At 41.6% G+C, this 13,813-nt stretch overlaps 1 protein-coding gene across 1 annotated transcript in view; it reads left to right on the top strand.

Moving 5' to 3' along the window:
* The first annotated feature begins 7 nt into the window (after positions 1 to 7).
* abcf1 (ATP-binding cassette, sub-family F (GCN20), member 1) overlaps positions 8 to 13,813 on the top strand; it is a 21,703-nt gene continuing 7,897 nt past the window's right edge. Inside the window, 17 exon segments of the mRNA XM_084919578.1 lie at positions 8 to 117; positions 4,729 to 4,800; positions 5,156 to 5,202; positions 5,280 to 5,357; positions 5,693 to 5,810; positions 5,893 to 5,924; positions 6,022 to 6,111; positions 7,261 to 7,332; positions 8,014 to 8,094; positions 8,174 to 8,269; positions 8,845 to 8,967; positions 9,551 to 9,651; positions 12,058 to 12,109; positions 12,111 to 12,144; positions 12,238 to 12,377; positions 12,970 to 13,118; positions 13,194 to 13,277. Of these exon segments, the coding sequence (XP_084775704.1) occupies positions 57 to 117; positions 4,729 to 4,800; positions 5,156 to 5,202; positions 5,280 to 5,357; positions 5,693 to 5,810; positions 5,893 to 5,924; positions 6,022 to 6,111; positions 7,261 to 7,332; positions 8,014 to 8,094; positions 8,174 to 8,269; positions 8,845 to 8,967; positions 9,551 to 9,651; positions 12,058 to 12,109; positions 12,111 to 12,144; positions 12,238 to 12,377; positions 12,970 to 13,118; positions 13,194 to 13,277 (1,430 nt within the window). The 5' untranslated portion in view covers positions 8 to 56.

Genomic DNA, 13,813 nt, shown 5'->3' with positions numbered 1-13,813 from the left:
AACAAGCGAAATTTTTAGCAGCTGTAATTTCAGAAAATTGTAGTTAAAATAATAAAATGCCCAAAAAGGTGAAAGAAGAAGCAGAGTGGGTGGACGATGAAGCAACTCCGGCATCTGGTGAGAGACGCGTGAGAAGCTAGCCAATAGGCTAAGTAGCATTACAGCTAAGTTAACGATAAGTAGCACAGATAAGGAGAATATAAACAGAAACAATACCGAAAACTTACAGTCTTCATTTAAAACTGCACGCTGCCAACAGTCGCTATCTCATAAATAAGCGCAACTGTCATGAATCCTGAGTATTGTCTGATCTGTTGAAGCCCAACTTTTACCAAATCGCTGTTTACCTTAAATATGGTCACGCAGAGGCTCAGCACCGGTCGACTCTAAGCTCATGTTGGTGATTGTACAGTACAGGTTTTGGGAAACAACCTGATGCCAAACGATGGATCAGCAAACAACGTGCTTTAAGCTATTACATCACGCACCCATTTCCTAAGCTAATGCCACACTGTTAGTAATAACCCGTGTAACATAAAGGTAGAATAGTAAAAGAAAAAAGTAGAAATTGATATTTAATGAACGACAGATATGTCGCTGAGTCTTACCGAGTGGTCCGAATAAACTGTACTAGCTAACACACACACATACATACGTACACACACACACACACACACATATATGAATTATTCTTTTCAAAGTTTGTTTTTCTGACCACTAATTAATATGTAATTCCATTTTAAAATCGCATTGTCCTGGTCACAAAAGCAACCTTTGGAAAGAATGACATAATTTGTCAACATGTGAGGCATAAATAATCAGGATGTACATAACAAGAAAAGTGATGTTACATAGTGTCAAAGTATTTGGATCCTCAGAATGAGAATAAAAGGTTAAGTGATGCAGACTTAGTTGTGAAGTCACGGCTTATTAGGGCCCGAGCACTAAAAGTGCGAAGGCCCTATTGTATCTGCTCCGTTTATTATTATTATTATTATTATTATTATTATTATTATTATTTCGGCAAATGAATCGGCCTTTTGAGGGCCTAAACATGCTCAAAAACTCATGAAAATTTGCACACGTGTCAGGTCTGGTGAAAATTTACGTATTTTAATATCCTCAGACGTGGCCAGGGAAAATTGGCTCAGTAGCGCCACCTAGAAAAATGAAAAACACGAGCCCCCGGTGTGGGTATGACCTACATGTTTGAAAGTCGGTACACATATATAACGTTCAGAGTCGAACAAAAAAGTCTATTATGGCAATGTCCTAAACCCAACAGGAAGTCCGCCATTTTGATTTGAAGGTCACATTTTGGCTCTGATTTTACCATTTCCATGCCTTGTACTTTCGCGAACTCCTCCTTGGGATTTGGTCGTATAAACTTCATATTTGGACAGTGCCAACTACACACCTGGGCCATGTTAAATTGCGGAGCTTTTGAGTTTTCACAATATGGTGGGGCTGCGGCGAATTTTGATGACTCGCCATGAAAATCTTATTGCCTCTCATTCTGTCATACATTGTCCAATCTGGACCAAAGAGCACACATATGATAAGGCTCCAGCCCTGAACAAATTTCAACGGCAATATTTGACATCAGGAAGAGCGCCACCTAGTGGGAACAGGAAATGTCATGTTTTACACTTTGGGGTACAGTATTGTGATGAGTGACATCTGCAGCCTCAAATTTCTCCAGGAAAGCCTTAAGGAGTTGGTCTTGGGTTACAGTGAAAACTGTGACTTTTCACGAAAGGGTGTGACCCCGAAAGCATGGCGAACTTTGATGTCTCGCCATGGAGAAACAAATTAGTATAATTCAATGAAATCTACTCTGATCAGAACCAGACTTTACAGGCATGATGTCAGACCCGCCCTGAACAGATTGATGTGCCCAATGTCAGGAATACGCAGAGCGCCACCTAGTGGCAACAGGGAATGTCATGTCTTTCACTTTGTTGTACTGATTTTCACAGGTTCATCGTGGACACCTCAAAAGCGGTGAATACTAACATGAGTCCCTCGTGATGCTTCAGTGAGAAAATTGTGACTTTAAACTGAACGGCGCACCCTGGTGGCAGCGCAGTTCACAATGAAACATGAAGTGGCTTTTGAGGGGCTTGGAAAGTTTAAAATGTCTTGAAATTTGGCGCACTCCTCCAGTGTGCTGAAGGCTTTGTTGTTATGTGATCATTTTCATTGAATAGCGCAACATGGCTCCACAGCGCCCCTTACAAAATTTCAAAACATCAGCCCCTGCTCTGTGTTTTATGTATGAGTCTGAAACCTGGTAAGCTTATGGAAGATATCAAGATGTACAAAAAAGTCTCCTGGAGCAATATCCCAAATCCAACAGGAAGTCAGCCATTTTAAAATTAATGTGTAATTTTGGCGACATTTTCCCCTCCTTTCAGGCCTCATACTTTGACGAACTCCTCCAAGGGATTTCATCATATTGAAACAATCTCCAATGTGTCGAATCTAAAGACCTTTGTGATGTTAAATTGTGAAGCTTTTTACGTTCAGGGAAACGGCGTGGTCATGGCGACACGTGGAGTTTCAATCACACACCAAAAAGCAGTAATCTGCTGTCACTCAAAAACACAATATCCAATCTCTCCCAAAGGTCGCAGGCGTGATGAGACTCGACCCTGGAAATGTTTGTTATGCCATTTGTCAGTAATGGTTAGAGCGCCACTTAGTGGGACGACTAACTAATCATGATTGAACGAGATGAAATGTTAGCTGGTGGTTAAATGCATGAATTCCATCAATGTGACATCAGATTGGATGTCATGGTTTTAGGTGTTGGGCGTGGCTCGACGCGCCGGGGTGCGAGGGCCCTCATAACGCTGCTTGCAGCTTTAATTTTGATTATTGTAATTCATCTTTGTAGAGTCTATGTAACCCACGTAAGTGGTCAGTGTCTTACCAGCATTCAGTCTGTTTTATCCTTCTAGCTTTTGCGTAGTGTTTTATGTGTTAGAGACCATGTTGTGTCCCACTGTTTTGTATACATCGCCTGCCACAATAAAGAATTGTGGTCTTTTTTTTTATGCAAACCCTTAGGTTTTTACATTTCCTTGTATTAAAGCTCTGACTATTATTGTCTCATTGATTTATTTTAAACCTGCAAAGAAAATGTGCCTGGAAATGCACAGGAGGAATCGACAGTACTGAACAGGCCAATCACAATAGCTGTGGGCTGTGTCAGCACAGATATAGTTAAATTGCCAGGGAGGTGCACACTGGCTCATGTTGCAGCATTTTAGAGGATTTGCAATTACGAAGTACCTGGGATCTAGATTTAACATGTGTAAGGCCTTCAGTATGGTAAACTGCCTGAAAGGCATTGCGTTTGGATTTGTACATAAATACAACTGATTGGACAGCATACAGTAAATCCTGTGGTCTAAGCCTCCCTGAAGGTCTTTATATAAATAGAGATGGCATGTTCATTGTACCTGCCTAGGGTTTCTTCCCACAGTCATTTATGTTAAGGACATTGGTTGTTCTGAATTGGTTTCTAGGTGTGCATGTAAGATAACTGCAAAGTTGTCAGTGGTAAGATTGGTATAGCAATGCCAGTGTGTTTCCCAGCAGATTTGGTCGTGTAATTTCCAGCCTACTGTTGAGAAACTATTGTTAAAACAGACGACAAGCTCATCATCATTCATCTACGGATCCTATTGCTCTGAAAGGAGTGAATGGTTCTGTAGAATCGACTATTAAAAAAAGTACATTTCTGAGCACAGATGCTGATCATTTAAATAATGATTTTTCGATCGCTGGCAGTGTGACTCTAAAGTGCTGTACTGTATGTTTGTACGTTTTCTCCCCAACAAACACAACAATGTCGATTTTGCACCATCAAAGGCGCCTGCGGGTGAGAGAAAAGTGTATAAAGTGTGTAGTGAGGGGTTTTCCAGCCTTAAAACATCTACAATAATTGTAAAAAATAAAGCTGGCTATTTCGCGGATTTCACCTATCACGGGTTATTTTTTAGAATGTAACTACCGTGATAACGAGGGACGACTGTAGATTGAGACGGGTGTTTTGCAGAGTTATATCTGGGTAAATCTGACAGCTCAAGTGATTTTGGAGTATTTAGCTAGAGGAGGGCTGAGTTTTAGAAACTCTTCTACTGTATAAACGTGAAATCGCCCTGCTGTAAAACCACTGCAGCGTAAATTAAACTACATGCTGTTGGGTTGCAGGTATTTATCAAAACAGAGTCACTGCCACCTGTGGGCGACTAACTGTCCCTGCAAAGAAAATACACTCAGTGACACATGGAACAGTGTTAAAAAACGATGTTTAAAACTGACTGAAGTTGTAGTCAGTGTTTAAGATCCAACATTACAAATTACAAAAGAAGTAATCTGTGTGCAGAGCTCTGTGGTGTGTGCACTGTTGAATAAAGACAGGAATTTACTTAGAAAAAGGGACAATGCATATTAATGAACATTTTAACAAATGTAAATATGCCAGATTATAGCCTTGGGCTCATTTCCATCTGCAGACCCTCGTGCAGTTTTTGTGCTCACTGTAGATGTTATGGAGTGATCTCACTCTGGAAATGTGATTTAAAAACCTTAAATGCTGAAAACCACTCTGATCATTGAGAAATGTAACTTAAGACATCCAGAGAAGCTAGACTGTGTTTTTGTTTGGGTTTTTGGGGTGTAAATATTCTCCAACTCCTTCCACTGTGTTATTTTAAGTTGGCAGGAATACTGAAGACCAGACGGAAAGCTCAGCTCTTTCCAGCTCAGCACCTCTCAACGGCACACCAGGTGCAAAACAAGACATGTTTTGTTAGCCCTAAATGTGTCGCCATTTCCAGTAGTCCTTAGTCAGTCATGGTTGTGTGATTCATTTGTTTTCACGTGTTTCTTTTCAAATTTTGTGCTTCTGAAATCAGCAGTCTACAAACAAACATGCATAAAGCCAGCCAACCCCATAGTGCTTCTACCTTTGTAGTACAGCTTTTGTCGCACTGACGTGCACTTGCTCACACTGTTGGTAAATTCCCTCTTCCATTCTACTAGGCTATGACAGTTACTGTTCTAGCTTTATACACAGAATTTCCTACATCAGTGATGCCCAGTTGTGTTTCTGTAAAATTTCAAATCGGTTTTCTTTCAACAGAAAAAACTGTCAAAAAGGGGAAGAAAGATAAAAAGGGGAAAAAGTCTGTGAGTACATGTTTAATATAACATATAACATTATTGTTTTTTAGACAGTATGTCTCATTGGATGTGTTTTTCTCCAGTTTTTTGAGGAACTTGCCACAGATAGCAAAGCTGAAAAGGTGGATGTGGTGCCTGTGAAAGACATGCATGGAAAACAGGTAATCATCAACACGACATGTAGGTGTTCAACTAAAAAACTGAAAAGAACAGCATTCACTTTCTGTAACTTAACACAGGCAAAAAGACAGGAACATCTTACCAGAATTGGAAATTGTATCGCGTAGGCTGTTTTTGTTTGCCCCCCTCCCCCTCCACCCTTTTTCACATTGAATTCCAGCTCATTCAAAAGCATGTGATGGAGCAAGCCATCTTCCTGCCTGTAGGTTAAACGGCCCCTGCTGAAAAAGAAATGGTGTCACTAAGCTCAAAGTGGTCTTGAATTCTAAATAAAGCACCAAAAGTCGTGTCTTGTAACATTTGAATTTTTTTCAAGCCTCAGAAAAAAAAGAAAGATCGGCGGAAAGGAAAAGGTGACGATGCAGATGATGAAAATGTCATGTTGACACTGTCAAAACTCTCAGTGGAAGCAAGTGATGAGGAACACGATTCAGGTATATTTCTAAAACAATATCATTCTTTTTCCTCATAAAGTGTATGACGCTGTTTCAATGTACTTATCTTTTGATTCCACAGTCACTGTCTCCAGTAAAGGAAGTAAGAAAAAGGTTTGTCAGCACTCTACTCACAAACACTCTGCTTGACCTCCGCCATCATCAACATTCACACGCCGACTCTGTGTAAAGCATCTCTGGTCTCTTTCAGGGTGGGAACATCTTAGCTGCTCTTAGCCAAGGACAGAGTGATGAGGATGAGGAAAGTGATTTGGATGAAGATGAAAAACCTGCAGAAAAGGTGCAGTACTCCATTTCATGTGGGTTAAGAGTGTTAACAGTTAACATTCCTGCCAGTATGGCTGTGACCATAATGTGGTAGCTTTATCTAAGTGCAGGCATTTAATTCTATAAATATATATATTACCAATGCAGACAGACAACACTTGCCTCAAGGGGCTTTAGAATATGAGAGAAGAACCTTGGAGTATTAACAATCAGACCTGTGAGCAAGCACAGGAAAAACTCCTTTCTAGCAAGAAACCAAACAAAAGCAGCTGGTGGTGCAGGAAGGAGAAGAGAAAGAAGGAGAGCATAGAAACACAAGCATAAAACTCAAACAATGGAAGAGACAAAAGTTAATGACAATGCAATAGAGACACATAAGCCATCTGTTGGTACATCCAGCAGTCTGCTACAGTCTGCATAAAAAAAGCATTAAAGTCACAACATAAGCTGTGTTCTTCCTGGTTCAGATAGACTGTGTTTATATCCATGATTTCATGTTATTGTTTATCAAACGTGGAAACATGTTTGTGGTCTTCTTCTTTCTCAGTGAATCTTGGCTGGAGCGTGCCGAAACTTGCAGTTTTGGAATCTGTGAGATCTCGGCTTTTAGAAAATGTGTTGTTTGCTTGGTTACGTGAAGTCGCGTGAACTCGTGGGTTGGTAGTTTGTGTTTCACTCCCGCATTCACACCCATGGGCAATTTAGATGAATCAGTTAACCTATCCCCACTAAGTGCATGTCTTTGGATGGTGGGAGGAAGCCGGAGTACCCGGAGAGAACCCACGCAGACACGAGGAGAACACGCAAACTCCACACAGAAAGACTCGGCCTGATGGTGGAATTGAACTCAGGACCTTCTTGCTGTGCAGCAACAGTGCTCACCACCGTGCTGCTGATATTCAGTTTCTGAATTTTTTTTCTTTTTGATAACATAACAGCGCACATACAGAATGTAAAACCTTTGTACTATTAAGAGAAGGCTGGTCAACATCTCTGACTTCTTTATTCCAGCGACTGACTCGGTGTTCTCTTTTTAAAAAATGCATGCTTGCATCAGATTTCCCTCAGTCTGCTGCTGGACACTTAATGTCTCGTCTGTAATGTTGGTCTGCAGACGTTTTACACTTTACCAAACAGCAGTTTCTGATTCTTTTACTGTCAGTCAGGGTCTGATGAGGAGGATGTTGAAGAGAAACCTACAAAGAAGACCGAGAAGGCTGAAGTTAAGTCCAAGGTGAGTCCTGCTCACATCCATACCTGTCAATGCGTGTCTTGCTGAGCAAATAACGTCTGTATGGCAAACTCTACAGTGGCATTAATCACAGCTTTATTTCAGTCTATAGCATCTTCTCTGTTTGCTTAGCTTTGACCTTAGTTTATTAAATGTCAGTGGACTACATTTTTATATTGCATTTCATTAACCTTAAAATTTATTTGCAGTAGTTGTCATCTCAGCCATCACAGTTCAAAGACTTGAAATGTATGAAATATCGGACACTTTATATTCAAGCCAGAACCCCCACAATATAAGTGAGAAACCCTTCAGGTGATTGGCTGCCTAAGCACTTAGTGAGAAAGAAGAATTCCCTTATTAAAAGGAAGAGATATAAACAGAAAATCTCATCTTTTCACACTGTTGTAATAATCTGTGAGCTTCTGTACTGATATATTGTTAAAACAGAGTTTAAGAACCAACACAATCATTTACCAATGTCAGCAACCGTGAACCATTACAAACATTAAGAGGTGCAACACCTAGAACCAAACAAGTACCAGTCAGTTACTATTTTAAAGTCTTAGAGTCACTGGAACACGAAGAAGTTGGACAACAGCACAAGAGGAATGACACCTGTTGGATAATGATGGAGTTGGTGTGCTTTTTCTCTAATGATGGGTTTTCAATCTGTCCACGTAGAAAGAAAAAACTGCTCAGAGACCACGTAGCATGGATGAAGATGTGGAAGAGGAGGGTAGTGACATAGGTGACACCACAATGGTGAGTCTTTCTCCAAAGGTGTTGTCCTGTCTTCTCTGCTTTGCTTAGTGAATAAACCTTTTCTGACTGTTACCCTCAGAGTGCAGAGGATGTCATCGCAGAGCAGGCCAAGAAGCCAGAAGATGACCTGTATGCTAATCTCACCAAAAAGGAGAAGAAGAAGAAGAAAAAACAGGTAATTACTCTCCATGCTGTTGTGTCAGAATGCTAAGAGAACTACCAAACCTATGAAAATAGCTGAGTCTTATTTAAAAACTAAAAGCAGTTAAAACTGACATGAAAGTAAATGGCTGTATACTCGGTCATCGATCCGTCTGTCGACCTCCCGCTCGCTTCTCCCGTCACTCGTGAACAAGACCCCGAGATACTTAAACTCCTCCACTTGAAAGGGTGGAGTGCCCAAGTAGGCCGTTCCAAGGCGGCTGGAGGCCATCAGCTGATGAAGCCAACAGGACCACATCCAGAATGGGATGTCAAGAAGTTCATATGCGTGTGAAGGCCTCTATAGTGCAACTGCCTTTCAGAGTCAGAAGGCTTCATCATCACTGTTTATGCTGTCAGTGTGAAATGAAAATATAAGAGCAGCCCTGCAGGATCGTACACATTTTTGTAGGCACCATAGGCTGCTATGGCATCACTGTGGGTTCACGGGTATAATCTCTGTGGTCCTGATGTAATTAGCATATTTTGTGCCTTGCTGTTGTTCTCATTTGTGTGGTTGTGCGTCCATGTGTGCGCCGTTCCTTTCAGATGGAGTATGAGCGTCAGGTGGCCAGTGTCCGTGCTCAGAATGCACTGGAAGGAGATTTCTCCATTTCCCAGGCTGAGATGTCTTCCAGACAGGCCATGCTGGAGAACGCCTCTGATATCAAGGTTATTGTAGCTTTCTTGATACTTGCAGTGTTCTGCGACTACTGCCTGAAATTCTGTCCTATAAAGTTCTTTGAAAAACTAAGTACACCCCATGATTTAATAGCTTGTCGAAGCACCTTCCCTGAAAGTCCCTCCAAACAAGCCACGTGTGTCTTTTTCCTCATTGTGCTATCATGAACTTTAATATTTCACATGCTAACTCAGGCCTGTAAAGTCTGAGATGTAACTGCTGACCTTGGGCTGAATCTGCTAGAAAGATTGTGTTAACACACACCAGACCAACACACACACCAGACCAACAAACAAAACTTCAGAACTGAACCTGTTTGTACAGGTGGTCCTTTTAATTCCAGACAAAGTGATAAGGATGTGCTTAGGCTTTCCCAGTTCTGCAATTAGCCTCCTTGAAACCTTTCATTTCATATGCCCATATACTGAAAAGGGTAAAAATGAACTAGGTATAGGAATTGCTCATTTATTTTTGTTTTCTTCATTTTGTTTTTGTTACATTTCTGAATGACAGATTGTTGTCAGACTGTTCTTTCCGATCTCTGTCAGTGACTTTCTGCTTTGTGTGTTTTAGCTGGAGAGGTTCAGCATATCTGCTCATGGCAAGGAGCTCTTCGTCAATGCTGACCTTCTGATTGTGGCAGGAAGAAGATATGGTTTAGTTGGACCAAATGGGTAAATATCTTTTTGTCATCAGTACTTTAGCAGCACAGACACTTTTCAGTACCAGTTTCAAACTTGCTCTGTCATTTCATAACTGACTTCTGGGAATTTGGCTATATTAATGTACAATATTTGGATCAAGAGAAGAAAAGAAAATGGATGAAAATATATGAAGCCACTCAAGTTGCACTGTTGCACAGAATATCTTTATTTTTTATTTTTTTCCAGATCATTTTGAATCTTTTCACTTTCAGACGTTTTTCACATAGCTCTGCCCTGTGGGTGTGTTTCCAACCGTGATGGTAACATTAGCTACTTTAGCTGCACGGTGTCCAAACAGTATGGATTTTTCTATTGTTGTGGTGGGACATGGTCTGTTAATTTTTCAGATGCAGAGACTCTCTCACTCTTACAGTCAACAGGAAACGTGGTGTCTTGGCCGTATGACATTTTCACAATCATAATGAGAATACTGTGGTTACAGTCGCTCCAAGACAATAAGAACAGTAACAGACTAACTCAGTTAAATAATAAAATATATCACAAAGTTAAAAAATGTATGAAATAGCTCTGATATAAATATCCAGAATATAACAGAGATTAAATATATATGATTGACATTTTCCTCTTTTAGTGTTTGCAGAAGCAGCTCTAACGAACAAAAACGTTTGGCGCGCTGCTCATTTGGAATTTAAAAATTGTTGCGTGACTAATATGAGGTTTTGACAGAGGCTGACATTTTCTGGATGATTAAAAAACATCGTTTTAATCACACTTTGTCTTGTCCTGACATGTAAACCCTTTTTATATATAACATGTAATTGTATGATGATGGACTGCACCACAGTGGGCAATAAATGTAATTACCGTAGATTTCTTTTTAAAAATGCTATATTGAAGTTTGGAGGATGTGGTGTAAAGCAGCTACCGTCACAATGGTCACTTTGTTCTCTGCCGCATCCTCGTCTTACAGTCACTTATATTTATAACCGCCGTTAAGCCGCTGCAGTTTTCTCCTGAACGATAGGTGTCGCCACTCAGACAATACCACCACATAAGCGCTGATGTAGAAAGAAAGAAGTGAAAACTTTAACCCAAGACTTTGAGTGGGTTTGTTCCACAAACACTCAAGTTTTCCAGCTGTTCCAACGTCGTCCGCTGTATATCTGCATGTCTCTGAGCTTCTATGTGGGAAAACCATTAAAATGGAGGGGCCCAAAACTGAGAGGGGCCCACTCGGCCAAAGTGCCACACAGTGTCGACACATGAGGGGGCGTTGGCTGAGCACTTCACAAATTATCAACACCAACTCACTGCCCGTGATCAGGTACCCTGCTGGGATAATGAGCTGGCTAAAGGAGGAGATAAAAGCCGCTGGCATCAAGACAAGTTTCACCCCAAGTCCAGCACCCTGATTGTGTACGCTGAGCAGAAGGAAGGAGGCCGGGGACTGGTGAGCATCAGCACCATCCAGGATGAGACAACAAACATCCACGAATACATCAGGAAGATGGCCCCAACCGACCGCGTGCTCAGTGAATACCTTAGGCAGCAGAAACCCAAGAAAGAGGAGGAACCATCATGGAAGGTATGTACCACCAGCAGACAGAGGAGGTGGCTGACATCCAGAAATCCTACCAGGGGCTGGACAAAGCTGGACTGAAAGACAGCACAGAGGCAGTAATCGTGGTAACACAGGAACAAGCTCTGATCTGAAGATCCATAGAGGCTGGGGTCTACACCAGGCAAGACCCCAGCTGCAGGCTGTGTAAAGATGCCCCTGAGACAATCCAGCACATGACAGCAGGGTGCAAGATGCTAGCAGGCAGGGCATACATGGAACGCCATAACCAAGTGGCCGGCATAGTGTACAGAAACATCTGTGCCAAATACGGCCTGGAAGTCCCAAAGTCAAAATGGGAGACGCCCCCAAGGGTGGTGGAGAATGACCGAGCTATGATCCTGTGGACATCCAGATACAGACGGACAAAATCGTGGTGGCTAACCAACCGGACATAGTGGTGGTAGACAAGCGGAAGAAGACGGCCGTAGTGATCGATGTAGTGATACCGAATGACAGCAACATCAGGAAGAAGGAACACGAGAAGCAGATCCCGGGAACAGCATCAGAGATCTCTGTCCAGAAGAGCGCAGTCCTAGGAACAGCTAAGATACCGAACAGGACCCTCAAGCTCCCAGGCCTCTGGTAGAGGACCTGAGCTTGGAGGACAGACCGCCTGCAGGGGCGAGAGAGGAATTTTTTAATATACATGTGTGCTTCAATGTTTGGTCTTGTTTTTCGTTTATAGCACTACTTGGTTTCTTCAGCATGGGCTCAAACACCAGGACATATGTAAATCACACCAGGCACTTTGAATCAGAAATAATCCGATTTCTCGTGTTCCTTTTTTCTTTCAGAAAAGGAAAGACCACTCTACTGAAGCATATAGCTAATAGAGCTCTCAGTATTTCCTCCTAACATTGATGTGCTGCTGTGTGAACAGGGTAGGCGATAAGTCCCTCTTGTGCTCTGTCGTTTTTCTGCTGTGTGCCCTTTGTTATCACCCATTGACTCTGTGGAATGCTTTTGTTTGTTAGAGGTGGTCGCTGATGACACGCCAGCAGTTCAGGCGGTGCTGAAGGCGGACACTCGCCGCCTGAAGCTTCTGGAAGAGGAGAAACAGCTCCAGGCTCGTCTGGAAAAGGGGGAGGATAGTGTAGCTGAGAGGCTGGATAAGGTTGGTGTCCATGTGCACTACCAGACCTGATACAGTATACAGCTTATGAACATAGTCCTGTTGCCATATTTTACAAATTAATAAAGGCTTCCTTCAGTTAACCTTCAACTTTAAATGCATTAACAGTAAGTTAATACAGCAGTGTGAGCAGAGACACCCTCGGACATGCCACATAAAGTGTATTTCAGTACTTTCATTGCTGAGCCAGAGGCTCCGTTTCAGCATTAGGTAGAGATGTAACGTTTGACTTTTATTTGTTTAAAGTTCTTTGAGATTGTGATATCAAATTCTTTAATATATCAGTTAAATAAATGAAGTGAAAATGGGGACTGTAAGTGTAAAATTAAAAGAGATCCACTTTATAGCAACTGTGATATACAAAAAATACTGTCAGGTTAGAAATGGACTAACCAGCTTAAACAGACTTACTGGGAAAAACCATCCAACAGTAAAATAATTCCTCACAATGTTCTGGCAGACGGTGCTTCCCTTAATTGTCGACAGCCTTCCCATTAATAATGGACCCACATTAAGAGTCCTTTGGTGATCTTTGCTGACCTGTATGCTGATTATCTGACTTTTCTCTCCACAGGTCTATGAAGAGTTGAGGGCAATAGGAGCTGCAGCAGCTGAGGCCAAGGCGAGAAGGATATTGGCTGGTCTGTCATTCACTCCTGAGATGCAGAACAGACCCACCAAGAGGTTTTCTGGAGGGTGGAGAATGAGAGTTTCCCTGGCCAGGTACGCTGTAGCAAACATCCTCAGTGGAACTGGTATAGCATCAACCTGCCTCAACCTTAACTTTTGTGCCCACAGAGCCCTGTTCATGGAGCCCACTTTACTGATGTTGGATGAACCCACCAACCACTTGGATCTGAATGCCGTTATCTGGCTTAACAAGTACGAGTCATCTTTCTAACCAATAACAGCTCATTTAAATTTCTGACAGGTTCTCATGAAACATGTTAGCCTACTTCTCACAGTGAAAGAGACTCAAGTCTCTAATTATGGTGTAGTTGGAACCAGTGGTGTTGGAAAGAACTTCCTGTTCTTCTGTCCTTCCCTCTTTTTTATTACCTTTTTCTGTCTCCGATTTCAGCGAATTAAATGACATTTAACCATTATTATTATGATTGCATAATTTTGGACAAGTAGGTCTTATCTTAATTATTTCTTAACTCGTTTAACCCTCTCGAGGCAGGCGTTGCCAATTTGCAACAGTTAAAAACGAACAACCTGATTACCCCACATACATATTTTATGAGGTTTTTTTACTCAGAAGTACCACTGCAGGACTTGGTTGTGCATTAGCAACAAAAAGTTTAATTTGAGCCTGAGAGGGTTAAATTTGGTTCATGTGAAAAATGAATGAAACAACATTGCCATGATTTGTTGTTAATTTATTGAAATTGCTGTACAGAAGAAAAATGTCACAT

This window comes from Perissodus microlepis, chromosome 22, assembly GCF_051167445.1.
Source record: "Perissodus microlepis isolate ML-2025 ecotype Zambia chromosome 22, ASM5116744v1, whole genome shotgun sequence".
NCBI classification, from domain to species: domain Eukaryota; kingdom Metazoa; phylum Chordata; class Actinopteri; order Cichliformes; family Cichlidae; genus Perissodus; species Perissodus microlepis.
This window is presented reverse-complemented; position numbering and strand designations above follow the sequence as displayed.